Below are 24,449 nucleotides of genomic sequence, written 5' to 3' on the forward strand. Positions count from 1 at the left end.
TTCATCCTACGTATCAGGAAAATTTGAAACATTTACTTTGCTTTTGGAATCGAATCAGGGGTACTTTACCACTGAGCTTCAACCCCCCAACCCTTTTAATTTTGAGGCAAGTTCTCACTAAATTACTTAGGTCCTGGCTACATTCTAAGGCTGGCCTCGAACTTATAATCCTCCTGCCTCAGCCTCCTGAGTTGCTGAAATTACAGGTATGAGCCATCAAGCCCAGCAAAATATAGAACATTTCACAAATTTACACATCCTTGCAAAAGGGGCCATGTTAATCTTTTTTGTATTCTTCAAATTTTAGTACAGATGCTGCTGAAGTAGGCACTAAAGAATTATTTTATATCTGATACTTGAAAGCTTTCTCACTTCTTAAGCGCCTTTGTTCTTCCTGCCAGCAGAGGGTGCTGCTGCTATATAAAGTTGGTAGAGCACATAGATAATATTAAAGCCCATTTCTCAATTTATTTAAGCCATGGTTGAAAACTCCAATTAGGTGGCTCACATTGCTGCAAGGGACAACACCTCTATTCAAAATCCAAACAATACCTGCAGATATTCGAGCTCTCAGGCAAGGCTGTATCCAGGCTGACAGGGCTATTGCTGTTTCTCTCACTGCTCTCATAACCAGATTCCATTCGCTGGATTAGGCGAGGTTGTTGCTCTAAAAGATGAGAGGTTAGTCGTGCTGAGCCCCAGGGTTTGTACTGAGGGCTTGGTCCAACAGGTTTAGTGTTGTAAGCAGGTGGCTTGCTTGGTTCATCTGGTGTAAATTCTTTAGCTATCCCAATGAAAGGACAAGTAAGAAAAAGGAAGTAAATTAAATATCTGCCTATATAAAGACCTATCCCTCTCTCCAACCACTCATTCATTGAACTCACATTTCCCCCCAAACCAGACATCAGAGTAAAAATGTACCTTGCCAGGTATATCAGAAAATCAAATTCTTAAAAATACCATCATCTTTATTATAAAGTCCAATTCTTCCCTAATTATCTCCTTACCTGAGTCCTCAGCAAAAGGGCTAAGCTGGGTATAGCCACAAAGCTTCCTTTTGTCCTTACTAAAAATACTGTCAATATTCAGAGATTCTCGTTTGGGTCTCCATGTTGGACGATACTTGCTAGAAGAACTGGATTTTGACTCACTGCTGGTACTCTCTATTTCCCAATCACGAGAGTGTAAAGACAGGTTCCTAAGAGGTTTTTTGTCAGGTTGGTCTCCTCCCCTACCCCCACAGGGAGATCCTATATTGGTCTGAGAAGCCAGGGATGGTCTGTTATGAATTATATTGCTGACTGTCTCTTTAAAATCCCTTAGCCTGTTGGTGCTGCTGGATGATTTGGAGGCGTTCCTAGGAGCCTGTTTCTCTTTCAGTGTTTCTCCTAAAAACACAAAGAATGAATCAAATATAGATGTTTAAAGTGATTAGAAATACCCAGATCCTAAAGTCCAGAAAGTAAGGAAAAACCCTTTGAACAGAAAGGAGAAGCCAACAGTCTGAATGTGACACAAGTTTGATAGGAAATGAAAATGAGAAGCAATGCAGAAGCTTGCCTTCACTGTGATATCCTGAGGCCTGTGGCTCATCACCTTTCCTCCTAAGACGGCCAGAGTTCCTCTTGCGCTCTACTGGGGACCCTTTCTTGGATGTGTGTTTCTGATTACATTCACTATCAGTCAGATGTCCTAAAAGAACAAGGAAATGGGAGTAAGCTGGTATCTGAGTTTCCTCCATCCCCTTGAGAGCCTAGGGATTCATGGCAGTACCACAGATTAGAAGCATTTGTAGCCAAAGATATCTATGAACAGGTTTCTCTCTATAGATAAATGCAGAGAAACTCAGATATTTAACAACAGCTTCCAAATGTAAAATGTCTCCTGAGCAATTACCAGACTCAAACCACACTCATAATCTTTCCAATGACCAGAAGGACTAAAGACACATGCTTAGTAACTTTTTGTTTGCCTCTTTACTGCTAGGAATCAAACCTAGAGCCTCGCAAATACTAAGCCGGTATTCTACCAGATACATCCCAAATCTTGGTAAATTTTAAAAGTAAGTTTTAAAGCTTCTATAAAAATGTCATGTATGCATGTATGTATGTATATATGTGTGTGTGTGTGTATATATATATATATATGTATATATATATATATATATATATATATAATTTCACAAATTGAATAAAGAGTTCTTCTTTATTTGGCAACACATATTAAGTGAGGTTGGATTTTTAGTACATTTGGTATTATCTCATGGGCCTCAGCATTTGACCACAAGAGTTCTGATTATGTATGGCTTAAAGACCCAGTTCTAAACAGTCCTTAAATAAGCATCACTTAAAAAGACATTTCAGGGGCTGTAGCTGTAGCTCAGTGGTAGACCGCATGCCTGATATGTGTGAGGCACTGATTTTGATCCTCAGCAACACATAAAAATAAATAAATAAAATAAAGGTAAGTAAATAAATTTCAAAAAATAAAAGACATTTCAATTTTGATTAATTCTCTTTTTCATCTTCTACCCATGCTTTGCCAGACTCAACTTCACCCAGACATTATATTTTATAGTCCCTCAATAGTAATTATTAGGAAACCCAGGGAGGCTGGGATATTTTATGCAACTTGCCCTGCTTCATGCCCATAGCAGACAAATGTCCTGAGTATGATTCTGACATTACAACAAAGTAAATTATATAGTTAACTAAGCTACTAAAAGCCAGAAGATGAATTAAATTTGAAGACATGCTTAGAGAAAACTCCCTTGCTTCTCAAATACACATAGAGTTAACAGAAATTTGTTTTCATGTTTGTATATGAAAATCCTTGTTGATATTCAGGTATCATCAAAGTAGTGATATGGATACTTATTTTCTACCAATGGCTCCATATATTCTTTTATTGCTTTTTTTTCTTTTTTTGTATTTGGGCTGACAAAAAAAGATTTAAGGAAGGAAGAAATTACTTGGAGCAACTAAATCTTACAATGTAAAGACAGGTCCCATAATCAAACCTTTATTTAACATAAACCTCACTTTCCTAGAAAAAGCACCCAGTTTATCATTGTTCTGGCTTCTCCCTGGTTCACTATTTCAGAAATATGGCCTTATAGTCACACCTAACACCATCTATGCAGCAGTCATCAAAAGAAATACAACATGAATTTGATCAACTTCTAGGTCTAATTACCAATTTATGAGAAATAAGAGAGAGAAAATGTTAAAGTATACCTAGGGATAAAATCAGCAAAATTCAAAATGTAAGAAATGTACAGAACAAAATACCTAGTTCTTCAACAATAAATTGCAAGGAGAAAAACAGAGGCAAAGCCTATAAGTTAAAAGTAACCTAAAAGACTCAACCTATCATAATGTGCAGACCTCATTTGGATTTTATGTGAAACACAAAAATAATTTTTAAAATATGACATTTATAAAATAATATTTGAACACTCATTGGCTATTTAGTGGTTTTAAGGTATCATCTTCTTTGTGGGGGTGAGGCCAGTGCTGGGGATCTAACCCAGGGCCTCATTTATGCTAGGCAAACATTACTCCACTGAGCTATATCCCCAGCTCTCATTACTATTTTTAAATGTAATAATGCTTTGTATAAAAAAAAATTATTATGTTTTGGCAACACATACCAAACTATTTATGAAAGAAATACAATGCTTGGGATTTGGTTCAAAATAATTCAGGAGTGGGAAAAGTGGGTATAACTAAATTGGTTATGAATTATCATTACTAAACTAAGTGATGGGTACCTAGAGGGGCAGTATACTCTTCTATATACTTATGAATGCATGAAATTCTCAATTTAAAAAAAGGCCAGACAGAGATTATAACTCCCCAATATGAAGCCAGAAACTCACAAATTCCCCAATTTCTTAAGAACATGGGCACTGGGCTAGAGTTGCGGCTCAGTGGTACAGTGCTTGCCTCACATGTGTGAGGCACTGGTTTTGATTCTCAGCATTGGATGTAAATAAATGAATAAAATAAAGTCCATCAACAATTTAAAAAAATATTGAAAAAAAAAAAAGAGGCTGGGGATATAGATTAGTTGCCCTGGGTTTAATACCCAGCACCAAAAAACAACAACAACAAAAAAGAATATGGGTACTGTTTTATGCCTCAGATGTTCTATCTCCCATAATGAACTTTTCATCTCAGGATTCACTCTATTCTTTCTTGTATTCACTATATTGGTTTCTTCCACTGACGCAGGTATACTCTCCTACAGATAAAATAATTTAAGAATGTTCTCTGTGTGGAATGCACAATGATAGCAAATAACCGGAGAAAAACAGACTTCAGAAATAATCACATCAATCAATCATATTACAATGGCCCTTATTGATTTGTTGCTGTTGACAGGAGTGTGTGCAATGGAGTATCATTGTTCATTCAGAAGTGTGTTGTTTCCTTGCATTCCACATAATTACCCAAGTTCTGTGCCTTTCTACCCTTCATGGCAAACATTTCTGACTTGCCTGTTTCTTTTTCTTGGGAGACCTTCTATGCAGGAATTGAATTAGGCAAGAAGGGTCCTCTGTGTAAGTCCCTACCTGTGTCCCGACTGCTCTGGGACATGGAATCATTCTCCACATTACAGATGACTGTCCCCTGAGAATCAGAAGAGAAGTGACTGACCACAGACTCATGGTGGGAGTGTTTGTAGGGATAGCTCTCTGTTGAGGAATCTGTTCGAGTGTCACTTGAGATGGAGGGCTCCCTCCCTAAGGGAAGGAGGAAACACATATGCAAAAGTGAGGAAAGACAGTGACAAAGAGGAAAAGAAATGGATGCAACAAAAAACTATAAAGCAAGAACCTCCTAGAAGGGTGAGAAAGATGTATTACAGAGTCATTCTTCCTAAATTCCAGACACACATAAAATTCCTTCCACTTTGCCCCTAACTTGCTAAAGCCCTCACTTTGCCTGCCACTGTGCAAAACTGTGGGATTTGAGAAAACCTATGGGGAAAAAGTGGAAGAAATGAAAACGTTGTGGGAAGTAAGATTGATTTGGATGGAAAGTCCCAGGCCAACCCTATCCTATAATATTTTTCCTAAACTGCCATGAATGTTGCTATAAAAATTTTAATTGACATTATATGCATTTTTAATACCACTGAGAAATTATGAGGCAGATATCTAATCTTTGGTTTGAATTAGTTCAGTCAGAATGCTTTCTTTCAAACACCTAACTGAAATATGCACAGTAGAACAAATGAGTGATTTAAGAGAGAAGTAAAACAGGTCTGTGTGGGGTACAATAAGTATGAAGAAAGCACCAGATACCAAGCAGTAGGGAAGGAGAAAAATGTCAAATCCAAATATCTTCTCCTTCATAAATATACTAACAGTCACTGCTATATCCAGAAGAGGGAAATTTTTTTTTTCTTCTTCCTTGTCAGAAATCAGACCAAAACTATTAAGATTATAGTTCAAATATTAAGAATCTCTGTGGGCTAGTCTGAGACTGTAGCCATCAAACTGAAAACTGTTTGCATAGGAAATCATTTAAGTTCTAAAAAATTGACTCAGAAAAGAGAAACTGACTTATAAGCGAAGGAATATCACTCTTGCATTTGGTATTTTAAAACAAAATTCTCTTACCATCCCCCCCAAATGATTAGCTTTACAGTGATTCAATTTTTTTTGTCTTAACAATTCATTTAAGTCACAGTTAAAATTGCTAGTAAAAATCAACCCTCTTTACTAACATTAGAAGACTAACTACTTGAGGTCTCCCTCACAAACTTAGTTTCTTGGTGTAAATAAACACAGTTTCCTTCTCACTTTTGAGCTGGGGCAAACTGTCTTAGGAAACACACCTTTGAAGGCAGAAGAAAACAAAGCCTGACACAAGTTAGGTTTCAGCACAAGTTGTCATTTCTTTCTTATATATAATGGATCCTCTCTCTCTCTAAGCTAGGCTGTGTGCTAAGCACCCAAATATGAGTCCCAACTATCTGAACACATGGAATGGGAAGAGGGGAGAGGTAGAGAAATAGGTTGCTCACCTGAATCTTCACTATCATAGCATGTCCTGCTGTATGACTGGAACTGAGCTTGGGGAGGCAAGTCCTGGGTAGACACTGGGGTACCCTGGGGGTCTGCATAAAGCAGCAGCAAGGGCTGATAATGTCCCTTGATGCATTTGGTTACCACATCCTTCCATTTGGGGCCAATCTATATCAAAAACAATCAGAAAAACATGACAATTATACTTCATATCCACAATTCAAAACATATCTTCTTCTGCAGCTTTACTAAAGAAAAGGGTAAAGAAACAACAAAAGAGATCTTAGACTTAAACTTAATAAATCTTTTTGTTTAATCTTTTTTTGCTAAATCTTTTTAGAAAGCATTAAAAATTCCATAAAATTGGGGCTGGGGCTGTAACTCAGTGGTAGAGTACTTGATTAGCATGTGTGAGGCATTGGGTTCGATTTTAGCACTGCATATAAATGAATAAATAAAATGAAGATCCATCAACAAAAAAAACCCATAAAATAAATAATAAAATTACTTTTATTTCTGTGAAACATCAATTCAGTTTTAAAATATGAATAAACGCTCTGAACTTCAGTTGCCTAATGACCAAGTTCTTTTCTCAGACATTTGATTAAAGCCTTCATTTGAATTTTGCATTTCTATTATTTACTCCTATATATTAAAATCACTTTTAAGAAGCTGAAGAGCACACAGGCTTTCTCTTGCAGACTGATATAGAATAAATGGCATTCAGTTTCAGAGTTCACACATGATAGGGCATAAAATGTCAAACTGCTTAGAATAGACAGCTAAACCTCTCAGTCTTAGCCCTATGATGGATTCAGCTCTGCTATCACAGTGGAAAAGAATAACAGAACAGCCATGGAAACAACAATCCAACCAAATCTCCATGCTCATCCCATCTTAAGCTTGAATCAGGCACACTCTTAAATGTGACCTATATTGTAGCAGTTAGACAATGAGAACAGTGCTTTATTCATAGCAGATATTCAATAAATTTATAACTGAAGTACCATTATATTATTTTATTTTTGTTCCTCCCCCCAAACTTTTTTGCTAACATATTATAGTTGTACATAATAGTGGAATTTACTGTTACGGATTTCTACATGCACATAATACAATATAACTTGGCCAATATCATTCTCATTATTTCAATTAAACACATTTATGCTTCCCCATACAAACCGTTTTTTGTTTTATAACTTTATTTAATAATTTGCTATAAAAATATGGAACACTTCATGAATTTGCTTATCAATTTTGTATAAGGGCCATGCTAATCTCTGTATCATTCCAATCTTAGTACATGTGCTGCTGAAGCAAGCACACAAATATTATAATACTTTATAAGAGTATTTTTCAAATAAAAACCTAATACTCAAATAATTTATATGTCTCCTCAAATTATAACAACAACAAAGAGAGCGGGGGAGGGAGAGAGAGAGAGGAAGAAAAGAGAGAGAGAGAGAGAGAGAGAGAGAGAGAAGAGAACTTGACAAAGATACTGCTTCAAGTCCATGAATTGGTATATTCAGAAGCTCCCCCTAGTTGCTAATGTCATCACAAGGGGCTTCCTACTCATACAGATCACTTTGTGCTTTAGACAGTACCAAGTTTCCTGCTTTAAGTATCACTATGGCCGTATTTTCCCTACATTATCCCTGCAAAACATGCTAATCTGAATAGGACACTTTGGAGAATAAAAAAAAAAATTAAAGAATAACATATATCAGCCCTCAGACAAAGTATTGCCCACTGGTAATTCCATTCCAAGATTTGGAATTCTAAATTTTGTGTTGACCTTATACCCAAATTTGAGAGATTAGCCTATTCCCACACAAATGAACTAATTAACACACTTTAAAAAATACTTCGTCAACTATAAATACAGGACTATTTTTTCTGATGAGGGGATTCAGAAAAAATAACAGAAGATACACTGATCCTGTCTTCAAAGAACTAGGCATCTATAGGAGAAGACAAAACTAATAAAATTTGGCATATAGTTACCCAGAAAGATAAAAATATAAAGTACATCTTAAAGAGATGGGTGGGATCACCATTCAAAATTACAAAAATGAAAAATGAAGATAAATGAATATCCTTGTTTTTATTTGTTTGGTTTTGGTACTGGGGATTGAAGCCAGGGGTGCTTTATCACTGAGTTATATCCCCATCCCTTTTTATTTTGAGACAGGATCTTGCAAAGTTTCTGAGGAACTTGTTAAATTAATGAGACTGCCCTCAAATGAGATTCTCCTGCCTCAGTCTCCTGAGTCACTGGGATTATAGGTGTATGCCACTGTGCCTGGCTATTCTTGCTTTTCTCATTGCAGTCACCAAACCCTTCAAGACAGCCTTGACTATTCCTACCTCCTTGACATGAGCATCATCAAAATACATCCACTTGCGTATCTTTGTTTGAAAAAAGAATGTAGAATAATGTTTGCCATAATAACAGATCATTCCTACTAAGTACAGTTCAGACTGCTTGGCCCGGTCATCTGTCACTCTGAAAAATAGCTATAGGAAAAAAAAGAAAAGAAAGAACTGTTACATATTCAACCATTTCACATCACCTCTCAGTAGGCTCCATCAACATCTAATTAAGGTACTAACTTGCTTCCTCCTCCCTTCAGTCTAAGTTTTTTTTTTTTACTAGTCCAGATTAATCATCAGAAATAAACCTAAACATCCACAAGACTGGGATCCTAATTAGAATAAGATATATTTCATGCTTATATAAACATATCAAAATGGATTCTAACTAAAAAGAACAAATAAAAATTTAAAAAACAGAAATAAACTTAAGAAGGGAAAAAGGAAGGAAAAACAAGACAGATGGTGGTCAGTAAGCTGGCAAGAGGTGATGTTTTCTTCAAAGTTTTCAATATTTTCTCCCTGAAGCCTATCAGGAACCTAGAAAGTGTTTTTATATAAACACTCTTAATTTTCAAAGGCTTCTTATCAGCTGACCACACAAACCTACATTTCCTACAACAACTTAAGCAGTGGGAAGAAAGTCCTTAGGAGGACCAATACAACAATTCTGGTTACCAGCATTGCAATTCCTAGGTACCCAACATTGTCTTGAGTACTAAGAGCCACACAAAAACATTTGAGGAAAAGGATTCTGGCCTTGAGGAACATAAATGGTTGAGAAATAAACATAAAATTTAAACAAAAAAGTACAGAATATGCAGACTATAGAAAATTTTTAAAAAGAGATTTTGTTGTGATAGCCTTCTCAGGTCAGATACCTTGAGGAGATCTAAATTAAGTTCCCAGATAGTTTATTTATCCTCAATAATGGATTAACTTTAAAACAATGAAGGCTTCCCTAGTCAAAGGACTATCCTAGAGAAAAACTAGTAGAAAGAAAGCTAGACTTTCTATTCTTCTTGAACTAAAGGAAAACCCTGGCTGTACCTACATTAGGACATAGATTGGATAAAGTAGAGATCCAATCTGAAGACTTCTTCCCTATTTCCCTAAATAAATACGCCTCAAAAAACACTAAATTGGGGCTGGGGTTGTGGCTCAGTGGTATAGAGCACATGTGAGGTACTGGGTTCAATCCTCAGCACCACATAAAAAAAATAAAGGTATTGTGTACAACTACAACTAAAAAATATATATATATATAAAAAAACCAAAACACTAAATTTTCTTCTAAGCTGTATCATTACCTTCTCAACAGATAGTGGTTTCTTATATGCCTGGGCTCAGGTATCAACTCCTCCAAATCCCATAGCAGCTATGGTCAGGATTGCTCACACCTTTGACCTTACTACCTTTTGTTATATATACTTTGCTATACCATGCTGTTATAAACAACAATAAATAGAGCATGCAATAACTCTATTGATTAATTCATTTTTACCAGGAGCCAAGCTCTATGAATCCTATCCTTTTTAAAGTCAAAATCATCCCATTTCTTCTAAAAAGCCTTTACCAACCTTCACAAAGGAGATATGTGAGCATATACATACTGGTACAGGTATCTATATAAATAAGCATGAGTATATCCATCCAAAACTCTATAATACGTGACATCTAAGACATACCTTTTTGTTCAGTGCTTGAGCAATACTAAGATACAAGAACTCTAAGTCAGAGATAAAGGTAACTAACACGCACATCACCCAACTTAAGGCAGGTGCCCAGACTGTGGATAACATCTTCTGCCAAGTCTGAATGGTCGGAGTCCCATACCAGCCCAATTGTGATAATCTGTGGAGCATTCATCAACACACGGCGAATCCGGATCCTCTCTCCACAGTTGCTCTGAAATATATATACCATGCTAAATCAACAAGTTTCCCACTGACTCTGCCTCAATTCCACTGAATCAAGATTCTCCTTCTCACTCTGAACCCCCACAACTTAACTTACGGGACAGTTCCGCAGATCCCCCATGGTGCTGGCGTTCTGCAACAGCTCACCAAACATGCTTGGCGAAGGTTTTTCTCGTCTTTCCAGCATACAAATAGCCTGATTGCTTCAAGATGGGGCAGGGGGGAGACAGAGGGGAGTAATGGTGGAACTTGTACTGAGTCATGGTTAAATTTGTTTAAAAAATCATTCATACAAACTCCTAATTCACATGTTTGATTTTCTTCCTCTGCCCAAAATCCACAGCCCCTTATCCTGACCGGCCTCAGTGTCCCACAAACACAATGAGTACTGCTACCTGTCCCAAAATCCAAAGCTCATAGAATCCCCACTTCTCCTCCCACTTTGCTGACCAGAACTGAGCCTAAGAAAAGAGGAGGGATGGGAGGGGAAAGAAGGAGAACAAAAGTTATTTTTAAATAAATAAGTGTTCTGAGTTCAGAACACAGATTCAGCAATAAGGATATATGTTATTTGGTGGCCTTCAGTTAAAGTCCAATAAACTGGTGGAGTGTCTAAGGGTATAACAGAGAACTCTCTAAAACTCACCAAAGGGAAGTAGTGGAGATGTAATGCACCATCTGGATGAAAGGCAGGGGATCAGAAGTGGCACCACAGCTAGTACATACACACTGGGCCAGGGAGAAAAAACAAAACTTAAACAGCCAGTCACAATGTTTTGTAACCCATTTAATAACCCATATCCCAGGATCAAGTGTTCTTGAAGGAAAGATATAAGAAATGGGGGCAAAGATAAGGGATCACCTGCTCAAACAACGTCATTGCAAATTTCTGGTGGGAAATGCAGTGTTGGGCAGTACATATATCTTCTTTGGTTTCATCAGCAATATGGAAGTGAATTCTCATCAGGAGGTTTTCCTAACAGGGAAAGAACAAAAGCAATATACCAACAATACTTAAACAGACAAATGGACAAACTAGTAAACAATTTACCCAGAAAAATAGTAATCCTCCTGGAAAGGAGGAAGAACACTGATTCTTTTTTCGCATACATTAATTTTATTTGCTTATTTTTATGTGGAGCTAGGGATCGAACCAAGCGCCTCACACATGCTAGACAAGCATTCTGCCACTGAGCTACAGCCTCAACCCCAATCAATACCACTGATTTTTTTTTAACCTTTTTTCAAAAAACAACATCAACAGCCAGTCTCAGGAAATCAAAGGTGGAATGTTTTCTCTCATATGTGGAAGCTAGAACAAAATAAGGGAAAGGAGGTAAGGAGGATCTGATATCGAAAAGAAATAGGAAAGATCAATAGAATAGAAGGAGATAGAGAGAAGGACAGGAAAGAGAATGCAGAAGAATGTTTTAAAACCATGCTATGTGCAGACATAAATATACCATAGGGAATTTCACCTTTATGTATAAAGCAGAAAGAACAAATAAAAAATAAATAGATAAGCAAAAGGAAACTCCGTAGAGGAAGGAAAACTGGGGGAGGGAGAAGGAAAGGCAAAAGTGGAGGAACATGAACTGAAATCAAATTCTATACATGTATGATATTGTCAGGATTAACCTAACTACTATGTATAACTATAAGGCTTTAGTTAAAAAAGAAAAAAACTATCAAAAACAGAAAATGAGGACTAGGGTTGTGGCTCAGTGGTAGAGTGCTTGCCTAATATGCATGAGGCACTGGGTTCAATCCCCAGCACCACATAAACAAACTAAATAAACAAAATAAAGGTATTTAAAAACAAAATAAAACAGAAAATGGGTGTCAATATGATCTAATTTATTCAGATTTTATTAGTTTTACATGCACTTGTGTGTTTTTGCAATTTTATCACATGTATAGAGTCATGTAACCTCACCGCAATCAAGACTTAGTGAGAACCTGTCTTAAAATAAAAAATAAAAAAGGGCTAGGGAGGTGGCTCAGTGGTTAAGTGCTTCTGAGTTCAATACCTGGTATGGCGGGGAGGGGGAGGGGAGGGAGGGAAAGAAAATGTTATATAAATGGGATTATAAGGTATACAATCTTTTGATATTACATTTCACTCAGCACTGATCCCTGAAGATCCATCCAAGTTGTTACATAAATCAACCATTCACTCATTTTCATTGCGGCATAGTATTCCATGGCATAAAAGTACTACTGTTTTACTATCTATCCACTGAAGGACACTTGGGTTACTTCCAGTTTTTTACTATTATGTATAAAGTTTCTATGAACATTAATGTATATATTTTTGTATGACCATAATTTTTTATTTCTCTGGGATACGTGTCCAGGAATGCAACTGATGTATCATATGGTAGAGTTTGCAAGTTTAGTGCTATAAGAAATGACCAAACTTTTCCAGAGTAGAGATGCCATTTTCAACAATCCAAATTCTCAGGAGTACCTCTGAGAATTTTTGCCCCAATATTTATCCTTCGATGGGATGTACATAAGTCTAGATGTTTCTATTTGTTCCACAAAGTCTTTTAAAGATTGGTAGGTACAACACACAATTCAGAAAAGTTAGGATCTTCTATTGAGTCATTGGGGGCAACACAGATGTCTATTTAGCATATCACACTTATATTAGGGACTCAGTTATTCCCTGTTGACTATTTTTAAAACCAGATAAATTCAAAAAGTTCCCAGACCAGCAGCATTAATATCAGCATCACCTAGGAATTTATTAGAGATAGATACTCTTGGGCCCTATCCCAGGCTACTGAATCAGAAGCTCTGAGGGTACAATCCAGCAATTTGTATTTTAATGACTCCTTGGAAACTAAAAGCCACTGTTTTATGCAAAGGCATGCATAAAACTAGCCTAATCCTGAAGGAGAGATAATAAAGTCATTAGGCAATTCACACTGCAATAGGAGAGACACTACAGACCTATGGGAAACTAGAGAACTCCTAGTTATAACTATAAAGATCAGGGCATAGTTAATTTCATCATAAAGTAGTCAGCCCAGGTTGAGACCATTTAGGAGACCTGCCCCATATCAAAAAAGGCCAGAGGCCAGCACTTACAAAGCACTCTGCAGCATCATCCATAATTCCCAGCTGGAAACGCTGTTCATCCTGGAATGTCTTTGCCAGAGCACTGCGGAGAGTATCAGATGGAAGCACTTTTTCACTACTACACTGAAACTGGTTAAAGATTCCCTGTAGAGAAAAGATTAGACAAGTGAAAGAGCACAATGCTGTTATTAAGCTTCTACACACACCTCTTTGTCATGTTAGCATCTCTGAACTGACAGCTATAGAAGCAAAAATATTTCCCATGGGTTGATATGCTTGCAGTTAGTAATTTTTTAATAAAAATCAAGAGTCAGAATGAAGGGTACAATCTGTGCTAATAGATCATCCATCTGAGTGTGATGCCAAGGACACACATTAGGAGAGACCATTAACATAATGAAGTTACCTTATTTCCCGTAATAGACAGAAGTAGATATTTAGGTTAAAAAACAAAAAAGGGTAAGTTACATGTAAATGGGTTGGCAACTTATTCTTTGGGGGCTCATCCTATGAAACTTGGCCCTCTTGTTTTAAATTTTTCAGCTAACATAAAATTTTAAAAGTATAAAAAAGAATATAACAAAAACCTGTTGTCTACCACCTAGAAATAAACATTCCATCATGTTTACTTTCAATCTACAGACAAAGCTAAAGTCTTTTTTTAAGACTTCCCCATCTCTACTAGTCACAGTATAATGAGTTTTTTGCATAGTCTTCTGTTTCTAATACCTCTATATACAAATATATAATTATATAGCATAATTTTGTGTCTGTGTATATTTTGTTCACATCAAAACTATCACACTGAATGTTTCTTGTGTTTTGTTTTTAAATTCAGCATTGTTTTTGAGATCTATCCACATTGATAAATCTCAAAAACATTCTTCTTCTCTACTGCATGCCGTATATTTTTAGATGTTGATGGACCTTTATTTTGTTTATTTATTTATATGCGGTTCTGAGAATCGAATCCAGTGCCTCACACATGCTAGGCAAGCACTCAACCACTGAGCCACAACCTTAGCTCCTGCACAGTTTTTTAAAATTATTTATTTGTTCTAATTAATTATACATGACAGCAGAATGCACTTTGATTCATAGTATACAAATGGAACACAATTTTTCATTTTTCTGATTGTACACAAAGTAGAGTCACACCATTCATGTATTCATACATGTACCTAGAAAAATAATGTCCATCTCATTCCACCTCTTTCCTACCCCCATGTTTCCTCCCTTCTCCTCCCTCCCCTTTTCCCTATCCAAAGTTCCTCCATTCCTCCCATGCTGTCCCCAAACTCCCATTATGGATCAGCATCCACTTATCAGAGAACACATTCAGATTTTGTTTTTTGGGGGATTGGCTTACTTCACTTAGCATGATATTCTTCAACTTCATCCATTTACCTGCAAATGCCATAATTTTATTCTTTTTCAATGCTGAGTAATATTCCGTGTATATATATATATATACACATATGTTTATACATATGTATGTGTATATATATATATATATATATGTGTGTGTAAACACACACACACACACACCACTGTTTCTTTATCCATTCATCTACTGAAGGGTATCTAGGTTGGTTCCACAATTTAGTTATTGTGAATTGTGCTGCTATAAACACTGATGTGGCTGCATCCCTGTAGTATGCCATTTTTAAGTCCCTGGGTATAGACTGAGGAGTGGGATAGCAGGGTCAAATGGTGGTTCCATTCCAAGCTTTCTAAGGAATCTCCATACTGCTTTCCAGATTGCTTGCACCAATTATGTTCCACCAGCAACATAAGAGTGTGCCTTTTCCCCCACATCCTTGCCAACACTTATTGTTGCTTGTATTCTTAATAATTGCCATTCTGACTGGTGTGAAATGAAATCTTAGAATAGTTTTGATTTGCATTCCTCTAATTGCTAGAGATGTTGAACATTTTTTCATATATTTGTTGATCGATTGTATATCTTCTTCTGAGAAGTGGCTGTTCAGTTCCTTAGCCCATTTATTGACTGGGTTATTTTTTGGTGTTAAGTTTTTTGAGTTCTTTATATATCCTGGAGATTAGTGCTCTGATGTGCGTGGGGTAAAAATTTGCTCCCATTTTGTAGGCTGTCTCTTCACCTCATTGATTGTTTCTTTTGCTGAGAAGAAGCTTTTCAGTTTGAACTGTATTCTGTTTAATCGAGTGACAATTCCACAACTATATTCTATCTCTTTATTAACAGACATTTTGGCAGTCTCCAATTTTTCTGCTATTAAGAAGAGGAGGCAATGACAACTTATACTCCAGGTAGTACATGACATAAATGTCCCCATATTCAAAATACTGTCAAAAATGAATACTGGGGAATGGGGGTGTGGCTCAGTGGTACAGCGCTTGCCTGGCATGTGTGAGGCACTGGGTTCAATTCTCAGCACCACATACAAATAAATAAAATAAAGGTCCATCAACAACTAAAAAATATGAAAGGAAGGAAGGAAGGAAGGAAGGAAGGAAGGAAGGAAGGAAGGAGGAAGGAAGGTAGGTAGGTCCATCAACAACTAAAATAGATATTTTTAAAAATGAATACTGTTAGATTGGCTAACGCTAGTCTTTCTAACTACTTTTAATCTCTCTGGGTTCTTTATTAGCATGCAAATATCTTCTAGCCTAATGACCTTGGTTACAGTCTATTTTGATGCACAGTCATTTTTTATTTCAGTGTAATTACGTGTTATCTATCTTCTCTGGCTTTACCTATACCTGAACCCTGTTTGAAGGCAATGTCCAGAGAATGAAAACAAAAGTGACAACAAGTGGCACTTGGCTTGATGAGTGCTCCTCAGGTGGTGTTAGACTCTCCCCTGAGACTAGAACATGTTCCTTAACATTATGTGTCCCACATCCTCACTAAACCACAAAGATAAATGACCCACTGAGCAATGCATTACATACCAACAAAAGAAGGTATATCTCTTCAAAGTATTAGAAATTCTTCAGATTAAAAAAAAAAACAGCATTATTTTTCAGATATAATACTAATGAAACTAGAAACAAGACCACCTTATAAACCTACAATGTGATCTAAGACTACAAGGACCTACCAAGCTTGAGTGTCTAATTCTTGGTCCTCATGATATTTGACCTATCAGCAGCATTTAACTTAGCTGATCTTGAAAATGTTTTCTTCCCTTAGCATCCACAGTACCAAACTCTCCTGTTTATCTTTCTACCTCATTGGTTACTCATCATTTTCCTTTGCCAGTTTCTTACCAATTCTAAGACTCAGGCTTCAGATCTCTTGATTTCTCTACAGTCAGTCATTTGCACTCTTAGTAGTTTCATCTACAATCATGATTTTGAATACCACACATACATTGACAATGCCCACAATTACATCAACAGCCCAAATCTCCATCCTGAATTCTGGATTTGTAAATCCATTTCATCTGCTACTATGCTAGTTCAAGCCAATTCATCCCTTTATTCTTGCAATTTAAAAAAAAATTTTTTTTATGTGGTGATGAGGATCGAACCCAGCATCCCACGCATGCCAGGCGAGCGCGTTACCGCTTGAGCCACATCCCCAGCCCTGCAACAATCTCTTGACTGACCCCTTTGTCTCAAAGAAGCAGCACTTTCATACAGTAGTCATGGGCTGGAATTGTGGCTCAGTGGTAGAGTGCTTGTATAGCACGTGCAAAGCCCTGGGTTCGATCCTCAACACCACATTAAAATAAAATAAAGGTATCATGTCCAACTACAACTAAAATTTTTTAAAAAATACAGTAGTCAGATGATTTTTTTAAAAATATAAATCAGATAGTACCATTCTTCTTCTCAAACACTTAAAAGGTTTATCATTGAATACTGAGTAAAAGTCAAAGTTATAAAGCCATACATTACCTGGCCAACTAGTCTATTTTTGGCTCACCCCATACAAGCCACACAAGTCTCTTGCAGTGCTCCAAACCCACCGTGCATGTTCAGGACCCAGGACTTTGCACTGAAATCAAAACTATTTTCCTCATTCTATCCATGCACTAGCATCTTTCCTCCTTGTACACATTCAATATCCATCCCTGAGGCAGTTTAAGAACAGATTACTTGAATTGTGTAACTTACAATTATTTACCTACAAATGATTCCATATGATGTGGAAGAGTCAGCACCAGCAATACATATTTAGTATTATTTAATAAGTTGTGGGGGAAATCTATCACAGTTATTCCAAGATATTTTGGATCAACCTAGGAATCTATTAACAAGCCTATTATAAATTCAAGTAAAGGCAGGGTAGAGCCTTCCATAATTTGTTACTGGAAGGGAAAGAATGTCCATAAGAGACTGCTTTAGACCAAAAGAAAATATCTAGGTCTACAGGTAAACAGTTGGAATACCTGTCTAGTGATCTTTAGATTTTGAAATTTTAGGGGAATAAGGTGAAGAAAAGGAAGAGGAAGGTGAAAAAAGCAGGGACTATTTCTACAAATTGCATGTGGTCTGATAAACTGATAATTGGATGAAATAAAGTCACACTAGCTTGACAAAACTGTTTCCCAGCCTATTGCTCTTCTCAATTATCATTGGTAAGACATTACCACTCCCCTGACAAAAGCTCTAAAACTCTATCTCCAGGGCAAGGAATGGATGAGATTTGTTTTGTTTTGTTTTGTTTTGGTACCAGAGATTGAACCCAGGAATGCTTAACCACTAAACTACATCCCCAGCCCTTTTTATTTTGAAAAATATAATAGGGTCTCATTAAGTTGCTTGGGGCCACACTAAGTTGCTGAGGCTGGCCTCAAACTTTATTTATTTGTTTGTTTGTTTATTATATTTTCATTTTTTTGCTATGCAAGAAAACGTTATTATAAGTGAAAGTAACTTGAAAGTAAAGTAAAAGCAAAGTGAATTGTCTCCAAGCAGAGAATGACCCTGGCCTTGAACTTGTGATCCTCCTTCCTGCCTCCTGAGCCACTGGAATTACAGGAGTGCACCACCAGGCCAGCTAGATTTGGTCCTTTGTTTGGAGTTCAAAATTGGCTCCAAAACAACCCAACAGGAAATTATTTCCAGGATAGCTCTGTACAAAGCTGACATTTATACACTTCACCCCATTTAGTCTTTCCCAATGAGGTTTCCTTAAGAATTAAGCCCTGTTGGGGCTGGGGATGTGGCTCAAGTGGTAGCGCGCTCGCCTGGCATGCGTGCGGCCCGGGTTCGATCCTCAGCACCACATACCAACAAAGATGTTGTGTCCGCCGAGAACTAAAAAAATAAATATTAAAAATTCTCTCTCTCTCTCTCTCTCTCTCACTCTCTCTTTAAAAAAAAAAAAAAAGAATTAAGCCCTGTTACTCTAAGGCATCCGCTAGTCCTGATAAAATAACTTCTCTCCTATGCATAACACTAGCTATATACCATCCTAGGAAGAATTAAGAAAACAGTCACTTTCTGTGTTCTGTGGTTCAGAAGACCCTGTTTGAGAAAGGAGAGGGCTCCACTCAGAGATGGCATAATATAATAGCTAAATTGCCAGGCTTGGTAGGACACACCTATAATCTCAGCAACCCAGGAGGCCGAGACAGGAGGATTGAAAGTTCAAGGCCAGCCTCAGCAACTTAGAGAGGCTCTAAACAACTGTCTCAAAATAGCACACATACACAAAAGTACTAAATATAATATAATGCTTAAGAGTTTGGATACTGAAGCCAAACTGTTTTCAAACTCCCAACCATGATATATAAGGTACTGTTGTTATAAGACCTTGGGCAAATTATTTAATTTTTCTAGATCTCAATTGTATAAGTATCTCCTAGGTTTATTTGAGGATTAAAATGAATATATGCATTCATGTGTGTGCATGCACACGCACAAACTTGCTGTCAGAAAGTATTATTCTTATCATCATTATTATATTTAGGAGTACTTTTTTAAAATATTTATTTTTTAGTTGTAGTTGGACACAATACCTTTGTTCTATTTATTTATTTTTATGTGGTGCTGAGGATTGAACCCAGGGCATCACACATGCTAGGCAAGCACTCTACTGCTGAGCCACAACCCCAGCCCCTTTAAGAGTAATTTTTTTTAATTTTGTTGTTGTTGTTGTTTAATACCTTTATTTTTTTTTAAAGAGAGAGAGAGAGAGAGAGAGAGAGAGAGAATTTTATTTATTTTTTTAGTTTTCGGCGGACACAACATCTTTGTTTGTATGTGGTGCTGAGGATCGAACCCAGGCCGCACGCATGCCAGGCGAGCTCGCTACCGCTTGAGCCACATCCCCAGCCCCTAATACCTTGTTTTTATTTACTTATTTTTATGTGGTGCTGAGGATCAAACCCAGGGTTTCACACATGCTAGGTGAGCGCTCTACTACTAAGCTACAACCCCAGCCCTAGGAGTCATTTTTAAAATATTTTTATTGGTTGTTGATGAACCTTTATTTACTTATTTATATAGAGTGCTGAGAATCGAAGCCAGTGTCTCATACATGCAAGGCAAGTACTCTAGCCACAACCACTGAGCCACAACCCCTGCCCTAGGAGTAACTTTAAGTTACTAAAAATAAAAAGTCAGTCCACCACTGTCCTATGCTGAACAAAGGCCCTAACTCAGATTTTTCTACCTTGAGCTACTTCCTCAGTCTCTGAGAACTGGATAAGGGAACGACTACTTTATTTTCTGTTCTGTTGCTCCCACGCAAGAGAAACAGATTTCCCATGACCTAGATAATTAGGTTTCAGCAGAGAAAGGAAAAGGTCTGGGTCAGAGCTCTGTCTGCACCCACAGTAGATCTGCAATAACAGATTTGGATCTTGTGTTCAATGGCATCGATCTCTCTCTGTCATATTCTTTTCTCACCTCTTAATTATAGGCAACCTTCTCCATATGAACTGAGTATCTGAATGCATTCAGAAAAGCCTCTGACTGAATCTTCTTTATTTTCTTATTTTAATTATTATTGTCAGTCTTGCCGTACTATTGTTAGGAAGAAGCAAGTATATTATGGATGAAGCAGGCTGAGCTTGCCCAGCATGCATCTGTGAAGCTCCAGCTCTGGAAGAAGCTGTAGCACAAAGCCCCTCTGTTAGGGTAATACACTAACCTCTGTGTGTCCCTCTCACATGAGCACAGGGGCTGGATCGGGCCTCCTTCTGTTCCTTTTTTACCCTCCTCCCACCTTTCCCAGAGGGAGATCCTGTTCACACCAAAGAAAGCCAAGAACATTTAGTTCAGCAGTAAGAACAGGTGGCAGTACCAATAAGGAACAAAAACTGGTATTCTTCCAATTGCTGAGTTCTATGGCAGAAAGAAAGAGCAGGAAGAACCAAAACCCAGGAATTATTTTTCCTGGTGGTGTCCCTAATGGTTTCATTTCAATAAGCAAAAAAAAATCCCACCTTTGAGGTTTCTCTCTGCTCTTTTCCACAGGTTGAAACCAAAGAGGTCTTCTTTTCATTCTCATAAAATACCAATTTACTTTTTGTCTCTTAACTATTTTCTTGGATGTGGTACAAAAGCAACAAGATTTTAATGACTAAAAGCAGGTGCTTCCCCACCCATCTCTCTTGGATGAAATAGCAAACAATTCTCTCCACATGAGCACGTAATTATTTGGATTAGTAAAAACCATGCAAATAAAACAGAAGCGTCATAAAGACAGAAAGTCCTTGATTTTTGGCATCTACCAATGCAGCTGTTGCTTAAGTTTTTTCCCCTAAAACACAGACCCTTGCCTGCAGAGAACAGTGGTTTATTTCTCTCTCAAGATTTCTTAGTCTTCCATTTAAAAGAAGTCATAAGTAGAGAGAGTGGGGGGTAAGGAAGAGAGGATGTCGTAGTTTCAACGTTTCATGAGCCCACAGCCTTTGGAAAGAGCCCAAGTCAAGAGGCTACTTCATCCCTGACAGGTGTCCAACAATACCTTCTACAAAGGCATGGCACACTTTAGGCCCTGCCATTTGCTCAATTCTTGGGGTTTCTCTTTTTTTTTTTTAATTATTATTTTTCTAATTTTTTTCTTTTGTATTTATATATAACAGCAGAATGCATTACAATTCTTATTACATATATAGAGCACAATTTTTCATATCTCTGGTTGTATACATAGTATATTCACACCAATTTGTATCTTCATACATGAACTTTGGATAATAATGATCATCACATTCAACCATCATTAATTACCTCATACCCTCTCCTTTCCCCTCCAACCCCTCTGCCCTATCTAGAGTTCATAAATTCCTCCCATGCTCCCGCTCCCTATCCCACTATGAATCAGCCTCCTTATATTAAAGAAAACATTCAGCATTTGTTTTTTGGGGATTGGCTAACTTCACTTAGCATTATCTTCTCCAGCTGCATCCATTTACCTGCAAATGCCAAGATTTTATTCTCTTTTACTGCGAGTAATATTCCATTTTGTCTATATGCCACATTTTTTTAATCCATTCATCTACTGAAGGGCATCTAGATTGGTTCCAAAATTTAGCTGTTGTGAATTGTGCTGCTATAAACATTGATGTGGCTGTGTCCCTGTAGTATGCTGTTTTTAAGTCATTTGGGTATAGACCAAGGAGAAGGATAGCTGGGTCAAATGGTGGTTCATTCCCAATTTTCCAAGAAATCTCCATATTGCTTTCCATATTGGCTGCACCTATTTGCATTACCACCAGCAGTGTTTGAGTGTACCTTTTCCCCCACATCCTCGACAATACTTATTGTTGTTTGAGGTGAATAGACAGCCTACATCATGGGAGCAAATCTTTACCCTTCACACATCAGATAGAGCACTAATCACTAGGGTATATAAAGAACTCAAAAAACTAGACACCAAAGGAAAAAAAAACAGTTAATAAATGGGCCAAGGACCTAAAGAGACACTTCTCAGAAGATGATATAAAAGAGACACTTCTCAGAAGATGATATACAATCAATCAACAAACACATGAAAAAATGTTCATCATTACTGGCAATTAGAGAAATGCAAATCAAAATCACTCTAAGATTTCATCTCACTCCAGTCAGAATGGTGTCTCTCTTTTTGATATGGGCTTTGTACATTGCTCATTTTGGCCCTTCTAATCATTCTTTCCTCCATACTTTGTGGAAATCAAAGAACCTAAATGTGCTAATCTAGTCTGTTTGTAAACATGACTCTCTGGAAGTAAAATAGAAAGAAGAGTCATCAAGGATGTTTGTAGAAAAAAAACTTTCATTGTTTTTGCATGTTTAAAAGAATGTTGACAAGAGGTTGAGGCAGGAGGATCACAAGTTTAAGGCCAGCCTGGGCAACTTTGTGAAAGCCTGTCTCAAAGTAAAATTTTAAAAGGGCTAGGGGTATATAGTTCAGTGGTAGAATTCTTTTTTTAAAAATTTTTTTAGTTATAGTTGGGCACAATACCTTTATTTTATTTGTTTATTTTTTATGTGGTACTGAGGATCGAACCCAGCGCCTCGAATGTGCTAGGCGAGCACTCTACCGCCACAATCTCAGCCCCTCAGTGGTAGAATTCTTGCCTAGTATGTATGAGGTCCTGGGTTCAATTCCCAGTGCCAGGGGAAAAAAGAAGAAGAATGCTGAAAGTTCTTTTTCAAGGCGGGGGGGACAGGTAAGAGTAAATAAACGTACACCCTTTTGGCACCCAAAACAATAACAAAGGACTTTATTTTGAAACAAATGCCATATTTTATCAGTATATATTTCAAATTATACCTCTAAAAAATAACTCTTGGAGGGCTGGGGATGTGGCTCAAGCGGTAGCGCGCTCGCCTGGCATGCGTGCGGCCCGGGTTTGATCCTCAGCACCACATACCAACAAGGATGTTGTGTCCGCCGAGAACTAAAAAATAAATATTAAAAATTCTCTCTCTCTCTCTCTCTCTCTCTCCTCTCCTCTCTCACTTAAAATAAATAAATAAATAAATAACTCTTGGAGAAGGATACAGTGGTACACACCTGTAATCCCAGCGACTTGAGAGGCTCAGGTAGGTGAATCACAAGTTCAAGTTTGATCTCTCTCAGAGAGATCCTGTTTCAAAGTTTAAAAAAAAAAAAAGTGTGAGGGGTTTGCTGGGAAAGTAGCTAAGTTGTAGAGCATCCCTGGGTTCAATCTCCAGTATAAGGGGAAAAAAAAATTACCTCCTTTGGGGAAGGCAAAAAACAGCTGGCTAGTTTCTCCCTTGGAATTCTCTAACCTTATGTCTAAAAACAGCTGTCTTCTAAGCTTCCTGATTAGAAAAACATCCATGTAAACTATACTGGTCCCTTTAAATTAAATTCATTTATCAATATCGTATCTCCCTAGTTTGTTTTTTTAAATATATTTATTTTTTAGTTGTAGTTTGACACAATACCTTTATTTCACTTATTTATTTTTATGTGGTGCTGAGGATCGAACCCAGGGTCCCATACATGTGAGACGAGCGCTCTACCACTGAACCACAACGCCAGCCCCCAGTTTGTTTTTTTAATGATGCAATCTTTTTTTTTTTAACCTTTATTTTACTTATTTGTATGTGGTGCTGAGGATCAAACTCAGTGCCTCACACCTGCTAGGCAAGCGCTCTACCACTGAGCTACAACCCCAGCCTGAGTTTAAAGTTTTATTTACATTTAATTCAAAGCCCATTATTCTGGACACAGTAATAAGGAAAGGTTAGAGACTATCAAAAGCTACTTATCACACTCATTCCTGCTAATAAGGCTTAACAGCCAGCCACCTACATACATACAAAGAGAGAAACCACAAGATTTTAAGACAATGGACCAAGGGACGGACACAGAGTCAAGGATAGGCAAAATTTACCAGACGACAGTACTTCCTTTAGTGGGAAATCATAAACTAATGATGAAATTTTATACAATATAATAATAAATTTACTAATTTTCGCCATAATAGAAAATACAGAACCCTCATAGATACAAAGAATATATACTCAAATCAAATTTTAAAAATTAATACCATATCCTCTTACCCCACTAGGTAAATTAAAAGAGGGGACTCTTCTGGAAATGCAAAAAGATTTTGAAATTGTGTAAG

The 24,449-nt window shown here is 37.2% G+C and overlaps 1 protein-coding gene across 17 annotated transcripts in view; it reads right to left on the bottom strand.

Moving 5' to 3' along the window:
• The window catches only part of USP54 (ubiquitin specific peptidase 54), a 133,750-nt gene that overhangs the window by 28,211 nt on the left and 81,090 nt on the right, over positions 1–24,449 (bottom strand). For 9 of the 17 annotated variants that reach the window (XM_081267810.1, XM_081267820.1, XM_081267819.1 and 6 more), the window contains 11 exons: positions 13,429–13,563; positions 11,195–11,308; positions 10,979–11,061; positions 10,430–10,535; positions 10,175–10,321; positions 8,408–8,557; positions 6,037–6,205; positions 4,577–4,747; positions 1,561–1,692; positions 1,008–1,388; positions 553–784 (listed from right to left, as the gene is read on the bottom strand). In XM_081267810.1, the coding sequence (XP_081123936.1) occupies positions 553–784; positions 1,008–1,388; positions 1,561–1,692; positions 4,577–4,747; positions 6,037–6,205; positions 8,408–8,557; positions 10,175–10,321; positions 10,430–10,535; positions 10,979–11,061; positions 11,195–11,308; positions 13,429–13,563 (1,820 nt within the window). Of the gene's footprint in view, positions 1–552; positions 785–1,007; positions 1,389–1,560; positions 1,693–4,576; positions 4,748–6,036; positions 6,206–8,407; positions 8,558–10,174; positions 10,322–10,429; positions 10,536–10,727; positions 10,794–10,978; positions 11,062–11,194; positions 11,309–13,428; positions 13,564–20,512; positions 20,582–24,449 lie in introns of those variants that run through there. The other 8 variants (XM_081267826.1, XM_081267825.1, XM_081267811.1 and 5 more) reach the window with 6 other exon arrangements.

This window comes from Spermophilus citellus, assembly GCF_964194105.1.
Source record: "Spermophilus citellus genome assembly, chromosome: 15".
Taxonomy (NCBI): Eukaryota; Metazoa; Chordata; class Mammalia; order Rodentia; family Sciuridae; genus Spermophilus; species Spermophilus citellus.